Raw genomic sequence first — 21,257 nt, 5'->3', positions numbered from 1 at the left:
GATTAATTTCCCCCCTCAGCTGTGGCTGTGATATATGCAGCTGGTTAACCAGCAGCCTGTTCAGTGTCCTCACAGCCTGACAGTTCAGCAGTGGTACAGGAAGGAGCGCTCTGCTTTTGGTACATCATGGCCTAAGACAAAACATGATGTGCACATGGTGCATCACTGAAGGCTTATTTAGATCAATTCCACACATCTACACATTACAAACTTTATTTTGTTATGGACGGACTGTGTGGTAGCGGTGCAACAGGTATGCAGACTGTATACAGGATTCACAACTTGGCTCCAAACAGGTGTGCCAGTGACATGTTTACCAGCCAAATCTGGCTTTTCTGGCTTCTACTTCTGAAACTATTGTTTGCATTTCATTTGCAGTACAGTTTTTTACATTTTTTACCATTACAGTCCTCTTTACAAAGAGGAACAGCTCTGTCCACTGCTGCACTGCTCCCACAGAACTTTCCTTACATAGAGAAATGAGGGCATAGTAGTATGCTAATTACAGGTAGCGGGCACACGTCTGTCAATTTAGAATGATTCTGATTCACTAACATACACACTGTGGTGAGAACAAAACTGGCCGTTGCGCATGTGTCATGTATCCGACGGTAGTTTTGCGTTTGCACTTATTTTGTGCAGAGAACATTTCTAAGCATATCAGTGAATGAGGCCCAATGTATTTGATTTTATTTATTTGTATTTAACATAGTTTGAATATCAATATGGGATCAAAGAACTGGGCCTCGTCTTTCAGTTCAGGGTTTTCATAGCATGTTAAAAATTACACCTGTAAATGAAGATCCACTTTTCTCACAGGACTGAAGTCATTCACTGAAGATGAAAGATAAATTAATTATCTCATTGCTTAGATTTTGCTCATTTTGTTTATTTTCATACATGTGAAATGTGAATTTAGCTTTGTTGAGAATTGTTTCCATTCTTGTCTGATTGTGACATCTTTCTCTCTCATTTGTCGTTTTTCTACAGGACTGGGTTGACCATATTAATACCGTCAACCACACTGCTGCCTGCCGAGACCTGCGCAACAAGTGAGAAACTGTTCAATCTGCTGCTGAACCTTAGCATCTACAGTACTGTATATCCACAGTATTATGTCATAGATACTGAAGTGTTTTGTATTTTCTTTTCAATACACTGTTAAAGTGTCAAATTTCAACCCAGAGATGCTTTAGGCTTATAATATAAACAAAGCTTATCATCAGCTTGTTTTGGGGGAAATTGCTGCCTGTTTGGTTTTATGTCGAGAAACTGGCAATAACCGTTAGTAAACCTTACAACTGACGCACAGGCTGTTGAACCAAAACAACCTGAAATATGGTAAATCTGGACAGAGCCGCAAAGTAGGGAGTTAATTCTGAGTGGGTCTGGTACTACAGGTGACTTTTGTGTTTCTATTGATACAAAACATGTGTTTGTGTGTATCTCTATAGGTACCCTGACTGGAAACCAAATCTGCCAAGGTCAGTTGGACTCCTGTTCTTATGTTTCCAAAAATCTGTTTTTAGCTATGACCAGCAGCCAGGGGAAGTCACTCCTGTTAGGAAGTGGGGCCCAAACATTTCAAATACCTCGACTGTGACCACATAGATCTGACATAGAGATCCTACTGGCCAGTGTTTGCTGGTCATCCATTTAAATATAGTTCCAAGATGTGTTTCGATATCTTGGATAAAATAAGGTAACATAGTCTTTTATGCAGCAAGTAAAAAAACTTAAAATATCGGTACCAAACTGAAGTGAATAAACTTCACCTAAATTCTGTGCCCAATAGTCAGTAACAGCTTTATCTCAAGGTCTGTTGATGTCTGACTGTAGGCACTTGAATACACAACAAGTTGTATTCACAACAGTAGTAGTAGTTTTCCAGTAAATATTTTAGAATCCAGCCATGTTGGTCAGGGAGCACAAAAATGCCACTGATCTATGCAAATGTTGGCCTGTATGCTACCACGTGTCACAACTATTGCAAAGTTAGGTGGTCAGTAAATTCTTTGGTTCCATCTGTCAATGAATGTTGTCTTTTACCCAGTCACAGTGATCGATATGGCGGCCAGCCCAAGGATCACCCTCTGTCCCGTTCCATGTCTCGATCGCCGTCTCATTCTCCCACCCCAAGTCCTCCTCACAGCAAACACAGGGCAGGCCCCCATGCCCACAGGCCGCACGGGAGGCCTTACTCTCCTCACCATTACCCTCGCCACCATCACTACACAGGTAGACCAGATGCTGGAGAATAGGCACTGTAATGGTGTAATGTATCTAAATACTTTGTAAGGTATCCTTCCACTGCTTAATCATTTAGAAATCCAGTTACTTTCAATGCTTTCGATGCTCTGTAAGTTGTGAAATGTAGGACTTGGCTAAGGAATGCCAGTAATGTTAATATGATATTAATAACATGAAAAAAATGGTATTGGACTATTAGCTATATATACTATTACTCAGATCAGGGAAAACATGTCTAGTATATTATATCCACTTCCAAACTCACCCTTCTTCATTTGCCATCCTAAGAACACAGCCATCGGTTGGAGCACCAACACTCTGGCTTGCACAGCCCCTCTCGCTCACATCGAACCCCCTCTTCCTTCAGAGAGCAGCGGCCTGAGAAGAGAGACAGGGAATCATCAGGTTAGTCCATGTGTATGTTAACATGTTCATTAGTATCTTATTATTTTCAGGGTTTTTGAAGAAGATGGTTGGTATTTGTGAATATTTTAGATGTTTCTTCATGCGGTTTATTTTTGGTCTTCTGCCCACCTCCCTCTGATCACGGTGTGTTTACAGGGGATTACTCACGGAGTGGTGTGAAGCGTCCACATGATGAATTAACTAAGCGCTTCTCTGACACCAGCCGACATCCACCCTCCTTCAAGGCAGGCTATAGCTCCAAACATGGACCATCTCAGTCCTCCATCAAAACTGTCAAGAGTGGGACGAAACCTGGAACCAGGATTACAAAGTCAGCAAATGCCAAGGCCGCTGACACAGTGGGTGTTTTTCATTTTCATTGTGGGCACAGGCACAGTGCTAGTGGTTAATGAAATCATTTTATTTTAATACCTAATCACATACAGTATTGATAAATCCTGCATTGGTCTGCCTCTCTATGATTCAAACTGGCTTTCTTCTTAAACTAACCTTAAACTTCTGTTGCTGGTTGCTAGTCTGCCAAGCCTCCACCAGCCAAGAAGAAGAAGAAAATAATGACTCCAGTCTCCCAGGGCTCGTCTGTAGCAGATCGTCTGGTTTATCTGAGTGGCATCCCAGAGGATGCCTCAGAGCAGGAAGTTACTGACTTGGTGGGGTCCTTTGGCAAGATCAACAATGTGGTCCTCATGCCATGCTCTGAGGAAGAGAGCCTGAATGACAAAGGACAGAAGGTACTATTTAAATGTAACATAATGGTTATTGATGAATTTTGTAAGACATTTTGCAGGTTTAATGTTTGTTATGGAACAGTTTAAAACAGATGATAGCAGATCAATGAAATATTTTGCCTGTTTGGGGATTTCTAAATACTCGGTAGTTGCTTGAACAGCGGCGAGAACAGCCGCTAACAAACCTATGGACACGCCTTACCAGAAATGATGCTCTCCCCCCATTCTCCTCTGTAGTGCACTGCATGTCACCACCCCAATATGAAGGGCCGCCCTAAAGATAAGATTGGTTCTGCATAGCTGGGTTCTTTTTAAACTCTCTAATTGTTTCCACCGAGTTTTAACAACAAAACCTGGGAGATTGTCCTCAGTCTCTATGAGCGAAGGATTTAGAGACTGATCTGTGAGTCTAGGGGCAAGATACAAGAAGAGTACTAGACCTGAAGACAGGTATAAATGGGTCCAAACACCCCACACAACCCATATACACAGACATAAAGACCTGACGTAATTAAAAAGTTGTTTGTTCAGTCATTCAAGAATATACTTTGGGTAGGAATCTCACCAATATCATTTGTGATGTCTTGATTCAATTCAGAATCTATTCTTGATTCAAAACTGATTTTTGACTGAAATAGAAAGTAAGGCACTACATTTAGGCTCTTATTCCAGTGCACTGTGTGCCAGTTCATTTACTTAGGTCAGACCAATGAAATGTAATATGAAACAAGTGACAGTTAAGCTAAATGGTCACTGTCTGACAAACAAAAAAGCAGAAGAAAGAGTGAGAGTACACAGCTTTTTGATTTAGAAAAGTTAACTGCATTAATTGGGAAGCATCTTACAGTTATCTGCCTGTATTAGAATAGTGAAAATTAATATGTAATTTACTGACCAACATCACTGATTTTAATGCTTTTTGGGGAAACATTGTTGTTTGTGTTCTGTACAACATAATCATTCTCTAACATGTTGAAATTATAAACAGTCAGGCCCTTTATTTTAAAATGATGTTTATTTCCTGTTGTAGAAAAATGAACCAAATCTACATTTTCTTTTTTTGTTTTATTTTGATATATTAAGGCATCCGATAAACAATGTGATGATTATAATTAGGCTATGCCACATTTGCAGCAAATGACAGTTGCAAATTAAGTAATGGTAAACAATGAGAAACAAATAAGTTCAAATAAATAAACAAACTAAAACTAAAATGTCTCATTCAAAAGCAAAATGTAGTAAATAGAAGTAGAACAATGGGGTTTACCTTACTGCTTCTCAGTCTACTAACGGCTTGATTTCACCAGGCTGATGGCAGCTACTCTAGTCAACGCATGTGATTCCACCAGACACGCCGCAGCGCTTTTCAGAAGTGCCTCTCCACTCTGCTCCAATAAACATAGAGCATCCGGTCAATTTTCAAAATAAAACACCCTGTGCAGACTCGTATGTCACATCACTTCATTAACATTATGTCATAACCAGTGGCCAGAAGTCAACCGGTCAGAGGATATTAAGTACCATGGACGACGTGAGTTTTATCTTGGAAGGAGAAAATCACAAGATTTAATATGAGGCCACTGCAGCCATGGCTACCCCGGTCCCTGGTTTCCTCTCCAGAGGGCCGTGATGCAGCCATACCTGGTGGAATCAAGGCGTAAAAATAAAACAAATGATGGATGTACAGGTGCAATGTATTAGATCCATCTTTCCCATATTCTCATAAACTTGTCCTTTTGCAGTCTTATGGAGAAAGTTATTCTTTCCATCCTAAAGATATCATAGATAATGTCAATTCAGTCATCGAGTTTCAATTGTTAGTGTAGCCTGTGCATCTCTCATCCGTCACTCATGAGTCCTAAAAACAGTAGCTGTGGAAATTTTAGGCTATGAACATTTCATCACTTTGTCACCCTTCCATGTTGCAGGCTTCTGTATGCATGTTGAAAGCTGAAGACGCCCAGGCTCTGGCTAACTCCACAAACCTGTCCATCAGAGACCAGCAAATCACTGCTTCAATAGCACAGGTGAGAAATACCTGTTTAACTTTTTGATACATAGAAAACATAAAGCTTCCACAAAAAATGGGTTATCTTTGCCCGAGTGTATAAAGCAGTCGATATAGTAGATGTAAGGTTGATTGATATTGTATTGATTCAGAAACGAAAGACAGAATTCAGCCTTTTTTGAATTTTTTTGACCACATGTATGTATAGCGCACTCAAAATAAACCTATTTAATTTTTTTCTCTTAGAAACCTGAAGCAGAGCAGTCTTCTGACACTAACAGGTTTGTCAAAGATATCATCATATTAAGAATTTTCCCTTTTAACCCATATGCTGCACCCTCATCCCAATTTCATACAGGCATTGGCTGCACTTCACTGTTAATATTTGTTCATATTTCTCAGCATTCACAGCAAACCTGCTCCAGGGCAGGACAAAGGTGCTGCTGGGGAAGACTCTGGTAGGAAAACAAAAACCCTCTGCAGTACCCACTGATGAAAGAAGGCAGTGTTAGCATATCCAGACCTGTTATTGTCAGTACATTAACCTATATTACCAGTATACCAACCGTACTTGATTAATTATATTAAAAGCTGTCACTTCTGTAGGTATGGCACATGTAGACAGGTTTGTGACGACATTCTTCTGGGTTTGGTGTTCATGAAAGCTTACTGATTGCGGCTCTTGTTTGTACACGCCCCCCATCTCCCTGTCCATTCTCTGACTCCCCACTTCAGGAGGTGAGGCTGACCAGAAGACTTCTGATGAGGTACCTGATCCATACACATACCCTTTTATTTTAAAAATAAAAATTAAAAAATTGTGAAAAGTGTGGGTGAGTGTGTTCAACCAAAGCCTGTACCTCATGGGATATAATCTGTTCTATTGTACCAAATTTGTCATTTGGGCAGATGTCTGTTAAAATTGGGCTTCATCTCTATCAATAAAATATCAACATTAAGGCATTTTCCTTAAATCCCAATACAATGTCTTCTACAGAAGGGGGTGGTGTTGATCACAGGACTTCCTGAGAGCGGATGGTCAGAGAGTGACATCACTAAGTTATTCCAGCCCTTTGGAACTCCCTCTGACATCATCCTGGCAACATCAATCGGAAAGGTCAGTGAATAAACCGTGCCATTTTATGCTTTTATTTGATGCTGTAATAATCAAATTTACGTTTTCGCAATTATCTCGAAAAGAACGGCAAAATTCTTTCATGTTAATCTCTCAATCTGCTCTAAAAATGTCAAATTTTGCAATTTTCTTTCTCAATTTTCTCAAAAACTTATTGTCGACATCTCATCAGAAATCACCAGGCCAGTCTTCTCAAAACTTAGTCAGGATCATCTACAGACTTTGCTGATCTGAAGTTGTTTTGATATGTCAATCTGTTCAGTTATAAAAGCTTTTTTCTTATTAATATTGATCAACAGTGGAAAAAATGCCTTGGAGCTCAAAGTCTGAAGTGACAGTTTCCTGCAAAAGAATATATTTGTTGAAAATAACAAAGATGATGTACATATATCATTAAAGACATCTCTTCTGTATGTTAGGTACTTGTGTCCGTGCCAGACATAGAGACTGCTCAAGAGATTGTGAAAGTCCACGCCTTCATCCCTGCCAAGATTAACGACTCTGAGCTGAAGATGATCCATCTCAAACAGCATATTGGCATCAACACACCAGTAGGACTTTCTTTATTAACCCTGTTCCTCTACATTATATTGATCCTCTTTTCTTCTCTGCTGCTGTCTAATGTTCAATGTAATGTCAGTTATCTGAGTTTTCAGAGTTCTTTGATATTGTGCTTCATGTGAGCATTTCAGCAGGAGGAAAATACTTTTCTCATTAGTTTGTGTTGAGCAATGAACCTTTAGCAAAAACTGATGAATAATTCTAAACTCTTTACACAGGTGGCTCTCTACAATCTTCTGATGGGACCACTGGACCCATTAGTGAGTAATTCTAGTATAGTTCTCAATATCTTATTTATTGCTTTATTTAACAGGAACAGTGCACATTCAACATTGCAGCAAATGCACCAGAATTGGCCAAGAGGCTTTTTTTTTTATCTACAGTCTCTTGCCAGACTGGACAAGTCATTAAAAAATTTCATTTGAAGATTCAAAAGTAGATTACAGTATGTACAGTATGTTCTAATGATGGCTACAATATAGCCAACAAGGCACCCAGCAGTGCACAACACATCCTGCAGCTGCTTCACAGTGAAAGCAGTAATTGGTTTTCATAATTTGAAGGGTTGTACTGTGAAACTGCAGCATGACGTTGGATTAATTGGGGAAAAAGTCCTCACATTCTGCTGCAGATGCTATAATGATTAAGCTGTGCTTTGTCCCTTTGATGCAGTGTGCTCAGCTGGGCAACACTCTTTAGATTTAGATCAACAAAGATAATCTGGTACAGTGTTGTGAGCTTAGCAGTACCCTTTTAAAAACTAGTATTTGTGTCGCTGGATTGCGACACTTGGACATATTGTTAAAGCTCTGATTTACTGTGGTATTTAATATGCATATTATGTAATAATGCAGAAAGTCAAGGGGCTGTGAAACCGTCATTTATTGACAGTAATGAATCTGCTTAACTCAAATTTTCTGATCAGATTGGATCAACTATGAGTTTATGATTTACTAGTCCATCACTAGTTCAGCCTTATGTCTAATAAGTGAACGTTGCTTTGCATCCTGTAGGAGAGTCCAGCTCCAGTAGGCTGGAGCAGGCTGCTGGTGATCCGTAATGTTCCTGACACACCGTCCGGTTCCTCTGAGGTGCAGAAACTGGTTCGACGCTTTGGCACCGTCATCAAGACCTTAGTGCTCAACAATATGGTGAGGGCTGCAAACATCCTGATCCATTATGTCCTGAAAACAGTCTTTTCCTGAATATCTGTGCCTTCAGTCACAGTTACGTCCTGTGTAAAAATTCACATTTTTCCCACCTCTTAATTTTTTAAGGCAAAGCAATCTCACATGCTGTCAACATTAAGGATACCCCCTGAAAACCAGTTCAGATTTAGAACTGGTTCCAAAATTTTAAGAACCTGGGGTATTTTTAAGATCGGATCTTTTATCGGTACTTGAAACCAATCTGGAAAATCTGGTTTTGTTTTAACTTATGGTCACACTGAAGCCTCTCCTTGAGTATCGATAAGAGTAGCAGTATTGATAAAATACCAACAATACCTATCCCTAGTTGACATAATGTTCTTCTCTTCCTGCTCAGGTCATTTGCGAGATGGCAACTGCAGCCATGGCTCTGTCTGTTCACAAGCGCTTCCAGAAGTTTCCGTGCATCATCCAGAACAACCCTCTGTTCTTCTCCCGCAAACGGGACCCTACAGCCAGCACACAGACCAAGGTCCTCACTGCATACCTCGATTCACCTGAGGTCGGTAACTTTGATTATTGATCGGCATTTCATTTAGACACATTATTTATTTACTAGCATAAATTCATGCAGCATTAACTCATATCAAACACCTGAGTGCATTTGTTTGATGTGGCTCTTGTGTCTGGTCGTAGGATACACCTGCAAATGGCAAGGACAGCCAAACAGCAGCAATAGCTGCAGAGGAAGAGGAGACTGCACATAAAGAGAACTCTGAATCTCCATTGGAGGGGAAGGAAAAAGACGAGAAGATGAAGAGCACTGAGATAGTCTGTGAAGACGGAGCTTTTGAAGAAAACAGGAACAAAGACGAAAAGATCATAAAAGATGAGGCTACAAATATTATCTCCAACTCCACGGCTGCACCAGAAGCAGACTTGGGGACAGACCTGAGGGAAACATCAGCTGTTGAGACTGTCATGCAGACAGCAGAAGATGCATCTGAAACAGGAAATGACAAGACTCCAGCTAGCGAAGAGACTTCCAGGGAGGCAACCATTCCAAAGTTACCCAAGGTAAAAAGTCCTCAAAATATCACTGCTTCTGTTCCCTGTCTAGCAGTCAGTTTATGAGGGTCAAAAACTTCCATCTTATTAATTGATATTTGTGAGTTTTTGACACCTCATTTTTATCCCTGTTTCACCAGGTTACCCAAGAAATGGTAAATGCACTGCTGGTGGAGTGCCGAACAAGAACTGCCAGCCATCCCGACAAAACAGAAGCTTCCACTGGTGAAGAGCTGGTGGTGTTTCCCGCTGAAACAAAAATGGAGACAGAAGAGGGTGAAAAAGCAGCAGAGGACACACACAAGCTGGCCAAGAACCACACAGAGGAGGAGGTGAAGAAGCAGGAGAGGGAGAGGAAAGAGAGGGAGACGAGAAAGGAGAAGGAGGCGAGGGAGAGGGAGAAGAAGGAGAAGGAGAGGAGGGCCTGGGAGAAGGAGGAGAGGGCTAAGAGGGAGAGGGAGCGGGAGGAAAGAGCCAGGAGGGAGAGGGAGAAGAGAGAAGAGGAAAGAAGGGAGTGGGAGAGGAAGGAAAGGGAGAGGAGGGAGAGGAAGAGGGGATACGGCGAGGCGTCATTAGGATCCAGGTCGTCTTACAGGTCCGAGACACACAAGCAGAGCTCCTGGAAGGAGGAACAGTATAACAACTCGGAGGCTGAGAAGACCAAAACGGTGAGAAGACACTGTTGGAGCAAAAAGTAGATCCAACAGCTCTATTCTTATCTTCAGTTCTTCATTGTATTTATCCTGTCATGCAATCAGGTGGAGGAAGAAGAGGAGGAGTTTGACGATTTCCCGTTCAACCTGAGCGACTTCGTAACTGTGGATGAAGTAGGAGATGTGGCTGACCTCCCTCACTCTCCTCCAGCTGTTCCAATGGAAACCACAGAGGGAGGAGAGGATGCTCCCACATCTGTCCAACAGGACACTCCAGAGGTAAATATTCCTATCTTCCATTTGAAACCTTTTTCACATGGTTGTTGGACTGTGTAAGGGAGACTTATTTAAATTCTGATTTTTGTTTGCTGATTCTAGGACACACCCATGGAGGTTACTCAAGAAACAATCATGTCAGACACCACAGCGACCCCGGTGAAGTCTGAGGAACACAAATCAGAGTGTGAACCTCTGCCTCCCCCCACAGCTGAGACTTCGGACAGTTTGATGTCATCAGATTTGACAGCCGCTCCAGTCCTCACCCCTGCGGCATCAACTTCACCAGCTCCACAAGCTGCCTCTCCCTCCCACCACACACATGTGCCAACATGTCAACCAGTGGCACCTGACACCGAGACCACACCTGAGACAGGTAGAACATCTGCAACAGGAACAAAAGGAAAACACCATTTTGCTTTTTTTTTTTCATGGTTTCAAATTGTATCACTAATTTTGGCCTTTTAATCTGTCATTATCATATAGAAACCACACCCACAGTGGCCATGGACTCCAGCCCTGGGGTCAAACCTCTTCCCACATCTGCAGCTCCTGAAGCTGCCCCAGCTGACTCTTCCTCAAACAGCCCTGTGACAGACGTAGTGACTGCTGAGAGTGAGGCTGATGCAGAAGAGCAGAACTCTCTTAATCATAACCAGGTCATGGAGGAGATGGTGGTGGTGTCAGACAAAATTAAGGAACAGGAGAAGATCCAGGGTGAAAAGGACAAAGAGATGAAAGCTCCAGCTGCTGAGACGGGTAAGGACCTCCCTGTGTCACAGAGTTTCTTTTGATATATAATATATATGTGTGTACTTTTTGGAAGCTCATCATGCTGAAATGTGCAACTTCCTTATCTGCCTCATCTTGAGGGTGTTTGAGACGATGGCACGTTTTCTTCTAGGCAGGTTAGTTGTCAGAAGGGATGCTGTTGTTAAGTGATGAAGATACCTGGAACCTGTTTGAAAAAGAATAATGAGTTATCTGGATAAGTTCACAGAGTAAAAGCAGGACCTGGTCTTTTTATTCAGTCCATGTTGCAGACTTTAAGGATCTCTCTGTTCGGCCTCTTACAGGAAAGCACCAGAAGTCTGAGAACCACACAAACACTGAGGAGGAGCGTGTGAAGACGACATCAAATACAGAAACAAACTACCCCCTCCCTCCTTTTGACCCCAGCAACCCAGTTGGTAAGACACTTAACCTGTATTTGTTAACCGTCTCCCTGCGTGATGTGTTGTCACTCTTTCTTATTTAGCGCTAGGAAATAGATTTTAAAAATGAAATTCCTGCAATTTTCTCAAGGATGGATTTATTTGATAGTGGTCTGCAGCTGATATTGTTCGCTTTCATGTGTGTGTCCACAGGTATGGAGTTCTTGGTCCCAAAGACAGGTTTCTTCTGTAAGGTGTGTAATCGCTTCTTCAGTGGAACCATTGAGGCCGAAATCAACCACTGCAAAAGCCTCAAACACTACGACAACTTAAACGTAAGGAAACACACACACACACACACACACACACACACACAGATATACTGTTAAAATGGAATTAATTCTAGTTTTCTCCTGGAAGGTTAACAGGCCCTTTAGAGACCAGTCTGATTGTGTCAGGAAATAAAGATGATTTTACTCATTTTTTAACAGTTGCTGTAATACAGGTGTGAACATGTCCACACATTTGTTTGGTCACAAAGAGACCAAGATATATCCAGTCTAATCCAGTTTCCTCGTTCATTCCAGAAATACTTGCAGACCAGGAAGAAGGTGAATACGACTGCCAAACCTAACTCCAGCTGAATGTTGCTGTAAAACTCTTGAATTGATTTTGCCATTCCCCTCCTTTTGTATTGTCCCCTCATTTCTCACTAAGGGTCCAGATTCTCAAATTGGTGTAGATTAGTCTCATATCCTGTCTCTGTTTTGAATATGTGGTATTAAGTTTTCATGTAAATTAAGAGAAACAGGTGGAAACTGTACTGCACTGTGCACAATCAATAAAATGTTTTTACTAAATTGTCTGTTATCACTCATTCAAAGTCAGAAATTTCTCCAAATGCAGTTTTAATGATATTTGATAAGCCTCCGTCAGATAAAATAGCTTTGTATGATGATTACAACCTTGACATAACAGTTAGTGATGTGCATGGCCTCACTAACTATTAGTTAAACATCATCAAACATCATTTACTAAACGATTATTACTCTTCAGATGGAATGGCGTGCAGTCTTCACATTGAGTTCACTGAGCTGAACTAAAAGAGTTGTATCAGTGGTGTATTAGTTATTACTGCACAAGCGCACAGTTACTGTAATATATAGTCATATTTAAATCATATGTACCCTATCTAGCACTATATTCTTTACAATTGACCAGGATGAAATTACCGACACGACAATTATACACAGACACGTAAGAAAAAAAGTCAGTTTACCTTGGTACTGAGACAAGATGAGAATCAAATCCGTGATCACCACCAACCTGTACACACACTGCACTATCAGGCTTTGTCTCTAACAAGGAGTGCAACGTTATTTGCAGCACATTTATTTTACCACACGATGGCAGTATACACTCTTCTAAACTCACACTACTTAACCTATTTCTAACACATTGTGCAAGGGACTTTATGCTTGAAAGTACTTAATTCACCATCACTAGTTTTGCCAACATCACTTTTTTTTTTTTTTTACTTTAAGTGTTTTAAGTTTTCAGTACTTCTGTAGCTTCTAATAATGTCTGTGGTTTGGATTTTTTTTTTTCTTATAGGTAAGCAGAGCTTTATTAGCAGCGCTGTTCTTAAATAAAAACAGGTCTGCACAAGATATGGAGGTATCTGGCACTGTTTGGATCAGTTTTAAATATTGCAGGGAGTAAAAGTACAAGCGTAAACAGCCACAGTGAGATGTTCAGAACTGCCATTGGAAAATCACATCTCGCTACCCCACAGATTTTTCAAAAAAGATTTGTCTGTTGAACATGCATGAGTTTCCTGAATAAAACGAGAATCAGCACCTTTACCTTTGCAATATAAAAAAAAGCTTTTCTTTTAATAGGTATTGTATACCCCTGGCATTTACAGAAAGATGCCAGGGGTATACAGATGACAGAAAGAGACATCAGAACAAAGGAGAAAAAACAAGAGTAGGTCAAAACCTAATATATGGCTGGACCGTGTATGGTCATTGTGTGAAATTGCGGCCAATTTGTTACAGGGATAGTCTGTGAATTCCTGGTTATTAAATGTTCATCTGCAATCTGTAGTGGTCCCAGGATTATTTACTGGTAAAGCGTACTGAAGTAGCATCATATGACATGGTTAAGCTATGTTTGAGTCAAAAGGGTTATAAATGCAGTTGCAAGAACAATACTTTTCACTCATATCTTGGGATGTTTGATTTGAAAGAAAATTGATTTTACTTCTAATTAGAACTACTCTCTCTGTTAACTCCCCCTGCTCTATCATGTCTTGCTTTGGGGTGCTTTAACTATGCATGCGCCTTTTTTCTGCCTCTTTCTTGGTTGATGACCATGGAGGCTGCGGTGGACATTGTAAATGAAAGATTTGACAGCATTTTGGGTGCAAATTCAGGAGGCTCATCTCCGCCCAGTTACTGCAGCTACAGTCAAATCAAGCGCACCTGTAGAGCAGCTGCCCCACACTAAACTGTTATAAAAGCTACACGAGTCGCATGTTTTACTGCAAGATTTGTGTTTTAATGCTGTTGTTAATCATTTGTGATGTGAAGACATCAGAAACAAAACGTTTGTGTCCTGGTATTAGTTCAGTTATAAAATCCAAACACACTGCGGAGCATCTCTCCTGCCAGAGGAGGAGACGCAGAGATGCTGGTATGTGTCTGTTTAAACAGGAGTTCAGTTGACTTCACTGCATTTAACACTGGAGCTGAAAGCTTCAGAGCTCGGAGCAGCAAAATACATTCACTCTGTAGCCGATGTCCTCCGCTTCCATCATCTTGTGCTGATTCATTTTGACAGAGCAACAGCCAATAGGGAAACTCCAATACTCGGCCGGCTGACCAATGGTGAAACTTCATCACTCACTCAGTCACTCACGCACAGACAACCACAATTATAGGGCTAGTCCACGGCCTCCCTCACTTGGGGCAGCAACTCACTCCCAACCCAGAGGGAGCACCTCTTTTGCATTGTACCAGACTTTTGTGGTGAAGAAGGAGCTGAGCTAGAAGGAAAAGCTCTCAATTTACCAGTCAGTCTTCATTCCAACCCTTACTTATGGTCATGAGCTTTGGGTAGTGACTAAAAGAATGAGATCGCAGATACGAGCGGCACAAATGAGTTTCCTTAGAGACAAGTAAGACATCTAGGGAGAGCTCGAAGTAGAGCCACTGCTCCTTCGCATCAAAGGAGCCAGCTGAAGTGGTTTGGGCACATGGTTAGTTGGGATGTGCAGAGAGCCCAGTATTTGTATTTGTATCTATAAATACAATACAGCAAAATAATTTGTATTTGTATTTTGTATTAGAATAAATGTGAAAACAGGCTTAAAATAGGCTGTTTTTGTTTTTATTAGGCTTTTAATTTTAGATAATTAAAGTGTTACAATAAGTTTTAATGAATAAACTCTTACAAAGGAGGTCCACCGGTTTTCGAACTGGAGTCTCCCAGATCATAGATGACTGCGCTGATTACTGAGCTAAAACTTTTTGTTCAATCTTTCATTAATTAACATTTTAATATGATACATGCAATATATTGATAGTTCACTTGTCAAAGTCCATCAAGTCCATGATTACTATTTATGGATGTGTTGTCACAAAATCCTAATGCATTATGCCAAGTTGTTATGAAATCTATTGTCATTCCAAGTTAATGTTATGGTCATTGACTTGTTATTTTTCTCAGATCACCATGACTATTTTGCTATATTTTCTCGGAACCTTTTGCATGTTTTGTATTTTCAGAATTCTGATTCTTCTGTACAAGAAAAGGTCTACCCAATCCTCAAAATTTTAGAAATCCAGACTTCTACCAAACATTGTGCAGCATCCTCCAGGGCTGTGCTGGGCTTCTGCAACCTGACTGCCTGAAAACAAGCTGGACAGAGAAGCCAGGAGAAATATTTGCATTAAAATTGCAACTTGTATAGAGTTTTTCTACTCAGTTGTATCCTGATGTGATGACAATAACTTATGAGTTTGTTTTTATATGTTGTTCCCTGTATGAAACGTGAATGTAATACTACGCATTTGTGTACACAGATATGAGGGAGAAAAGAGTTTTTAGGTTTAAACATTTGAGACAAGACACACACCTTGAGACCTGTTTTGGTATAAAGCCCACTCACCACAGCAAGGTACAGGCCATGAGTGGGATGTTAGTAAGACAGGACAAAAACCGTGGTGAATTAACATTAACAAATCACCTCACCTCTGCATAGCTGAGACTGTCAGTCATCTTTGAAAAGCACTATTTTCCAAGTTATTGTGGCTGTCATATTTTCGCATGGTTTCCTTGGGAACACAGCCATTGAGGCTTCCGCCGTTCCATCAAGGCTGGCATCATATTGAAGAGGGCATGGTTTCATCTAAACTGGGTTGGAAAAACGATAGACACGGTAAAAGGGATGATGCCACTGTGGCAGAGAACCACAAAGCTGATGCCTGCGCACATGATGTGAGTATACTTTTTGGTAGAGGGGGTAAAGGGGATGACATCATTGACAGGCGACCAGATAAAAATAGTTATCTTGATTAAAACTACAGATTTCTCTGTGTTTGAAAATTGTTTTAAACATCTGGGAAAATGTAATTACACAACTCAAAAAATATATATAACACACGTCTAGTCATTTTTATTCATTTTAATGTGGAAAAGTTACATATTATACCTTTAATGTTCAGCAGTTTATAAATTATTTACACCATTATTGAAACACTAGCTTTTACCTCAGCCATGTTTAAAGCCTCTCGAAATGATATCAAAGTTGAGTGTCTCATCACGCATCCACAAACATCAGAGTGAAAATAAATGTTCATAACTGTTAGAAAACCAAGTTCAAAAAACATCTCATTTTGCTGTTTAGACCATTTCTCAAGTCAGGTGGCAGATCACGCTTTGATTGACACTTGCACTGGCTACTGGGGGCTGGCTAACTGCTAAGCTAAAGTAACTAGCAGATCTGAAAAGCGTGTACACAACTGTGTGACTTGCAAAGAAGAAAATCGCTAAAAGAAGGAAAGAGCTAAGAGTGCTTGAGCAGAACTATGTGTATGTTTAAATGTTCGGTGGGTAATTATCCGCGGTAATGAAGAATATAGCTAAATTAACTGGGTTGATGCTACCAGTAACACAGAAACTCTGGCAACTGGAAATAATATGCTTACCACAGTAGATCTTTAAAGTAAGGATGAAGTTGTAAATGTCAGAGTGAGAGAGAAATTAATCATAAAATGGAATACAGTAAGAAGGCACAGAAGCCTTTATAAAAAATCAGATTTATTAAGAATTATTTTGTTCATTTGAACCAATGCATTCTTCAATTGCATCATTTCAATTGTTAATTTTGAATTAATTAGGTTATTTTGGCCTGGTGTACTGATTAATGGAGAAGAAGGGACAGAGAGAGAGAGAGAGAGAGAGAGAGAGAGAGAGGGGGATTAGAGATTCTTTTAAAAAGTCATACCTGCACGGCTTCACCTGTCAAGCAGGTTGGATTGGATACTTTGTGGGTGGGGGTCAAAAGCACAATGACAGAGGGAAGGCGGTAAAAGGAGAAAAGTTTGACAACTGACAAGCAGACACAAGGATTAACTCGAGGAGAAATCACTGTGGAGAAGGAGTGTGACAGTTGGCACTGGGAACGTCTCGGAAATACATTTCTGAACAGGTAAGGCTCGTTTGACTAAGGTAGAAACACACTGCAATTTTATCTCATTCAAACCAAACCCTTTTCTACACCATTGTCTGTTATCTAACAGTAAGTTTGAGATAAAAGACAATATAAAGTATGAGTGCCCAACTTGTTAGCACTGGTACTTAATGCTCCATCATTATTAGGAGAAAAGTCAATTGACAGCATGTTTTTGTGAGTACAAATAGGTGTTAAAAGGTTCAAACTGACTGCAGTGTTTGTTAGGTGTCCAACTAACCACCATTGTTAGTGCTTGATCATTGTTTTATGATTGTGGGTAGTGTTTGAAAGAATGTGAAAAGCCATTTCGGTATGTTGGTGGATAAGTGGAGATTATTTGATGGTTCAACAAAAGAGTAGAAATTGAAAATCATATCTTATCTCTTGTTCCTTGCTCTGAACTGCAAGTCACTTTAGACAAAAGCGTATGATAAATGAATGTAATGTAAATGTAATGTGAAAGAATGGCAGATAATACAAGGGTTGACACCAGGAACTACGCCAAAGTGTCCTCTTTTGTCAATAGCATTAATGGCCTGTTTACACTGTAGCTTTAAAGTTTCACCATGCAGACTTAACCCATGACTGATTTCTCAGTAACAACTCACTGAATGGTACTGTTGACAGGTGATGTAGAGCAGTGTTGTTGTCTAACAGGCCACACCTAAGGCATGAGAAGAAGGTTTGAAAAAATAGCAAGAGAAAGGTAACCTTCTGGACCAGTGAAAGGAAACAACATTTTCTTTTTCCATTTTGTAATGGTTCAACTGAGCAATTTCTAAACTCACAAAGGACCAAGGAATGATATATTTTATCAGCATAAAGGCTTAAGTAACCACACTTTTTAAGTTCAGGTAAGGCAATTACACCACCAATATGCTGTGTTTGTTCCATATGTAAACTCTGTCTATAACTGTTGTTTGGATAGAGCTAGCATGTTCCCCCTGCATTTACTCTTTCTGCTAAGCTAGGCTAAATGATACAATGTTTTCATTTGACTTAGACAGCAAACAAGGGTATTTGTAAAAATGTTGAATTGTTGTATGAGTGTGCAACCTCACTATACTCTTTCAGAGTCTTTGAGGTTTAACCTAATCTGATAATCTGAATTGCCTTTTTTTTTTTTACTTTCTTCATTCAGCTTGACATTTTTTGTTGATTTATAGGGTTTGAGTATTTTGTTTTGTTTTTCTCCAACCAGTCAGTAGTGAGTGATGTATCCGTCCCTCCAAAGTAATTTTCCATCAACGTGGAAATGGTGGTAGCGCTATAGGAGCAGTTAACATTTTTCACAATCTAAGAAATATGTCGATTTAAGAGGGGTTTTTTTTCTGTAGATCGACTACCAACAACCTTTATAGCCGTGTCAATGTCATCCAGGCTTCTTGTTATTTTTGTCTCACTATTTTTCATTTATGTCTTCTTCTTATATTGTTCTATGTAGAAAGAAGACATCCCCATTCTTGTTTGAATCACAAATCTGAGACATGGGTAGTAGTGATTCAAAGGTCTAGAACCAGGCTAGGTTTGACCAGCTGTAATCTTCAAAAAAGTTAATTAAAAAAGAATTTGAGAGCATGAAAAAAGTGTTTTTTCCTACTCTCAAGTCTACTTCTAGTGATCAGCACCTCACTACAACCCTTGGTGTGCATTACTTTTCCATTATATAATTAAAAAAAAGTAATTTTTGTCTTACTAAATGTGTCAGTATCAGAAGTTTTAATTTCCTTGAGTGAATTGCTAATAAAAGAAACGTAATGAGAAATTGAAGGGACAGAAATGTAAAGGATTACATTTAGTTCCTGGTGACAAAGCTTTACGTATGAATGAAAGCATGATATGAGTGACTGTAAATATACAGTATATATACAGTATACAGTGATATCCAATTATCACGTGAGAATCACAGTCATCACTGTGTCATATCTTCTCTATTCCAGCTATGATAGCTATGTACAGGTTGTTTACCGCATACCTAACCCCTTTAGCTCTCGCTCACCAATGGGAAACTGGCGCTACCTGTACTGCAGCTGCGTGTGTGTGTGTGAGTGCTTGTATTATGCACATCGTTAGATATGGAAAGCTGAGGGAAACTTCCCTCAGTCTGTTGTCTTTCCCATTTTTCACATTTATAAGAAGTTTAGATTTAAATTAGGATTAGTTTCAGATAAAAGTTCAGATTAGTTTTGGGGTTGTCCTGACAGGTAGCAGTACAAACAGACATGTGTATGTGTATTTCAACAGTGTCTGCTGCTTCCTACAAACACATGTAGCAGACAGTGGGAGAGATACATTCAAAACATAATTAAAATAATTTTGTAATTACACTGCTAACCTAGTTCAGCTGTGACTCAGCGTTTCAGCTGCTGAATAAACAGTATGATGCAGACACTGGCTCACACCTACACTGCATATATCATTTGTCCAAAAATTCATTTATTCTCTCACATTACTGCAAAGTTTAGTGGAAGTAGATTAGTAGGATAGATAGATAGATAGATAGATAGATAGATGATAGATAGATAGATAGATAGATAGATAGATAGATAGACAGCTGTACACTGTATTTTCTAGCAAACGTTACTCAAACAAGAGGAAATAGTGCAGTTGTTGGGGACTATTTTCAGCAGCAGATTAATCCACATGTGGTGTTCTAGTGAGTATTTATGGCAGCAGGACGGTGTGTGTGGGATTTAATCAAAATAAACTACAGTGTGTGTGTTCATGGTAATGAAGGAACATGTCACCCAGTGCAACGGTGTGACTCATTAATAGTTTTTGGACAACAGTGGAGTTCCATGACACAGAGGAAGAAGATACATCAGGCTTTGGATACACACACAATACTCGCTAGTAGATTAATTAACTGTTGATTTTGGTCTTTTCTTGGGGTTTGTTGACAATAAGAAAAATATAGAATATCACCAGCCTTTACTTTAAGGATGAATGTGAATGAACGGATGATGTGGTCAACAGATGGAGTCTAAATGTTCCAACCAAGCCTGAATTTCCTGATCTTGTGAAACTATTCATTTGTATTGTTTCAGTGTGTGTGTGTTTGTGTGTGGGTGTGTTTACACGCATGAGGCACATAGTCATTCAGACTGACTCACATTCTACCTGCATGCTGACAGAAGTACAAAGTTTCAAACTGTGTTTCTGAGTGTGTTGTGGGTGCATTCTAATGAGTACACTGAGTAGTCCTCACTCTTACAGCTGAAGCAGTTCATGGATCCAGTTAGAAGAGGGATTAGTTTTGGTTTAGGCTTAGGGTTTAAATTATTTATTGATCAGATTAAGTGTGGAGGGACACTTCTATCATTTTGTTTGGCCAATTCATCTCCAAACTCCATTCACAGGATTGGTACTATGTATATGACTGTATATGATTATTTAACTCAACAGATAAGGTTATGGACTGGAAACCGATCCGTATACTAATCCTATTGTTATATATTTGGTAACATAGCTAATTGGCCAAAATACAAAAATATATTGTGCCCTGGTGTTTTAGGGGTAAAGGTGCTGGAAATAAGGGATTAGGAAATTAACCACAATAATAATCACTACAACAACCCAAAGTCTGTGAATTATCAACAGTAACAAGGGCATTTCTGTCATTTCTATTTTTAATTGCTTTGAGCACCCTTCACTTCTGTTGTATCAAGACGGAGGCAGAAATCTCAGAGATGGATATCTTCAAACCAGGGAAAATGAAACCAAAACTCCATGTCAGATACAAGCAGAGATAAGTGAGAAATTTGTGAGAACTGACTCTCCCCTTGAATGGGGCTTTCAAACTAACAACACGAGCGTGGGTGTGTTGCTGCAGAGTACAGGTGAAGAAGATGAAATACGAATCAGCAAGTCCAGTTTGAAGGCTTGTTAGATGCCAAGGTACTAAACGGCAGTTTATACTGTTCTGAGACAGGATTGTACAACTCTGCAAAGTTTCTCTGATGACATACAATAAATAGGCAGTTAGCACAATGCTACAAGATATTTTACCTATGTGATGTGCACTTGCATTGCAGGATGACAATTCATATCTTTCACAAGCAAAACTCTAAAATAAACTGATTACAAAAAGGATCAGGCATCAAGAATATA

General features: G+C 39.8%; 1 protein-coding gene across 1 annotated transcript in view; it reads left to right on the top strand.

The window, feature by feature from the left end:
* The window catches only part of LOC137179638 (zinc finger protein 638-like), a 45,639-nt gene extending 33,372 nt beyond the window's left edge, over positions 1 to 12,267 (top strand). The window contains exons 3-25 of the mRNA XM_067584467.1: positions 991 to 1,052; positions 1,455 to 1,484; positions 2,054 to 2,238; positions 2,539 to 2,655; positions 2,812 to 3,014; positions 3,192 to 3,407; positions 5,333 to 5,431; positions 5,659 to 5,693; positions 5,815 to 5,870; positions 6,148 to 6,179; positions 6,410 to 6,529; positions 6,967 to 7,098; positions 7,327 to 7,368; positions 8,122 to 8,259; positions 8,654 to 8,818; positions 8,953 to 9,333; positions 9,465 to 9,992; positions 10,083 to 10,256; positions 10,356 to 10,629; positions 10,740 to 11,012; positions 11,330 to 11,443; positions 11,621 to 11,742; positions 11,995 to 12,267. Coding sequence (XP_067440568.1) covers positions 991 to 1,052; positions 1,455 to 1,484; positions 2,054 to 2,238; positions 2,539 to 2,655; positions 2,812 to 3,014; positions 3,192 to 3,407; positions 5,333 to 5,431; positions 5,659 to 5,693; positions 5,815 to 5,870; positions 6,148 to 6,179; positions 6,410 to 6,529; positions 6,967 to 7,098; positions 7,327 to 7,368; positions 8,122 to 8,259; positions 8,654 to 8,818; positions 8,953 to 9,333; positions 9,465 to 9,992; positions 10,083 to 10,256; positions 10,356 to 10,629; positions 10,740 to 11,012; positions 11,330 to 11,443; positions 11,621 to 11,742; positions 11,995 to 12,051 — 3,555 coding nt within the window. The 3' untranslated portion in view covers positions 12,052 to 12,267. The remainder of the gene's footprint in view (positions 1 to 990; positions 1,053 to 1,454; positions 1,485 to 2,053; positions 2,239 to 2,538; positions 2,656 to 2,811; positions 3,015 to 3,191; positions 3,408 to 5,332; positions 5,432 to 5,658; positions 5,694 to 5,814; positions 5,871 to 6,147; positions 6,180 to 6,409; positions 6,530 to 6,966; positions 7,099 to 7,326; positions 7,369 to 8,121; positions 8,260 to 8,653; positions 8,819 to 8,952; positions 9,334 to 9,464; positions 9,993 to 10,082; positions 10,257 to 10,355; positions 10,630 to 10,739; positions 11,013 to 11,329; positions 11,444 to 11,620; positions 11,743 to 11,994) is intronic.
* The last annotated feature ends 8,990 nt before the right edge of the window (positions 12,268 to 21,257 follow it).

The sequence above is a fragment of the Thunnus thynnus genome, chromosome 3 (genome assembly GCF_963924715.1).
Source record: "Thunnus thynnus chromosome 3, fThuThy2.1, whole genome shotgun sequence".
NCBI lineage: Eukaryota > Metazoa > Chordata > Actinopteri > Scombriformes > Scombridae > Thunnus > Thunnus thynnus.
The sequence above is the reverse complement of the archived record's forward strand: the minus strand, read 5'-3'. Positions and strand labels throughout refer to the sequence as shown.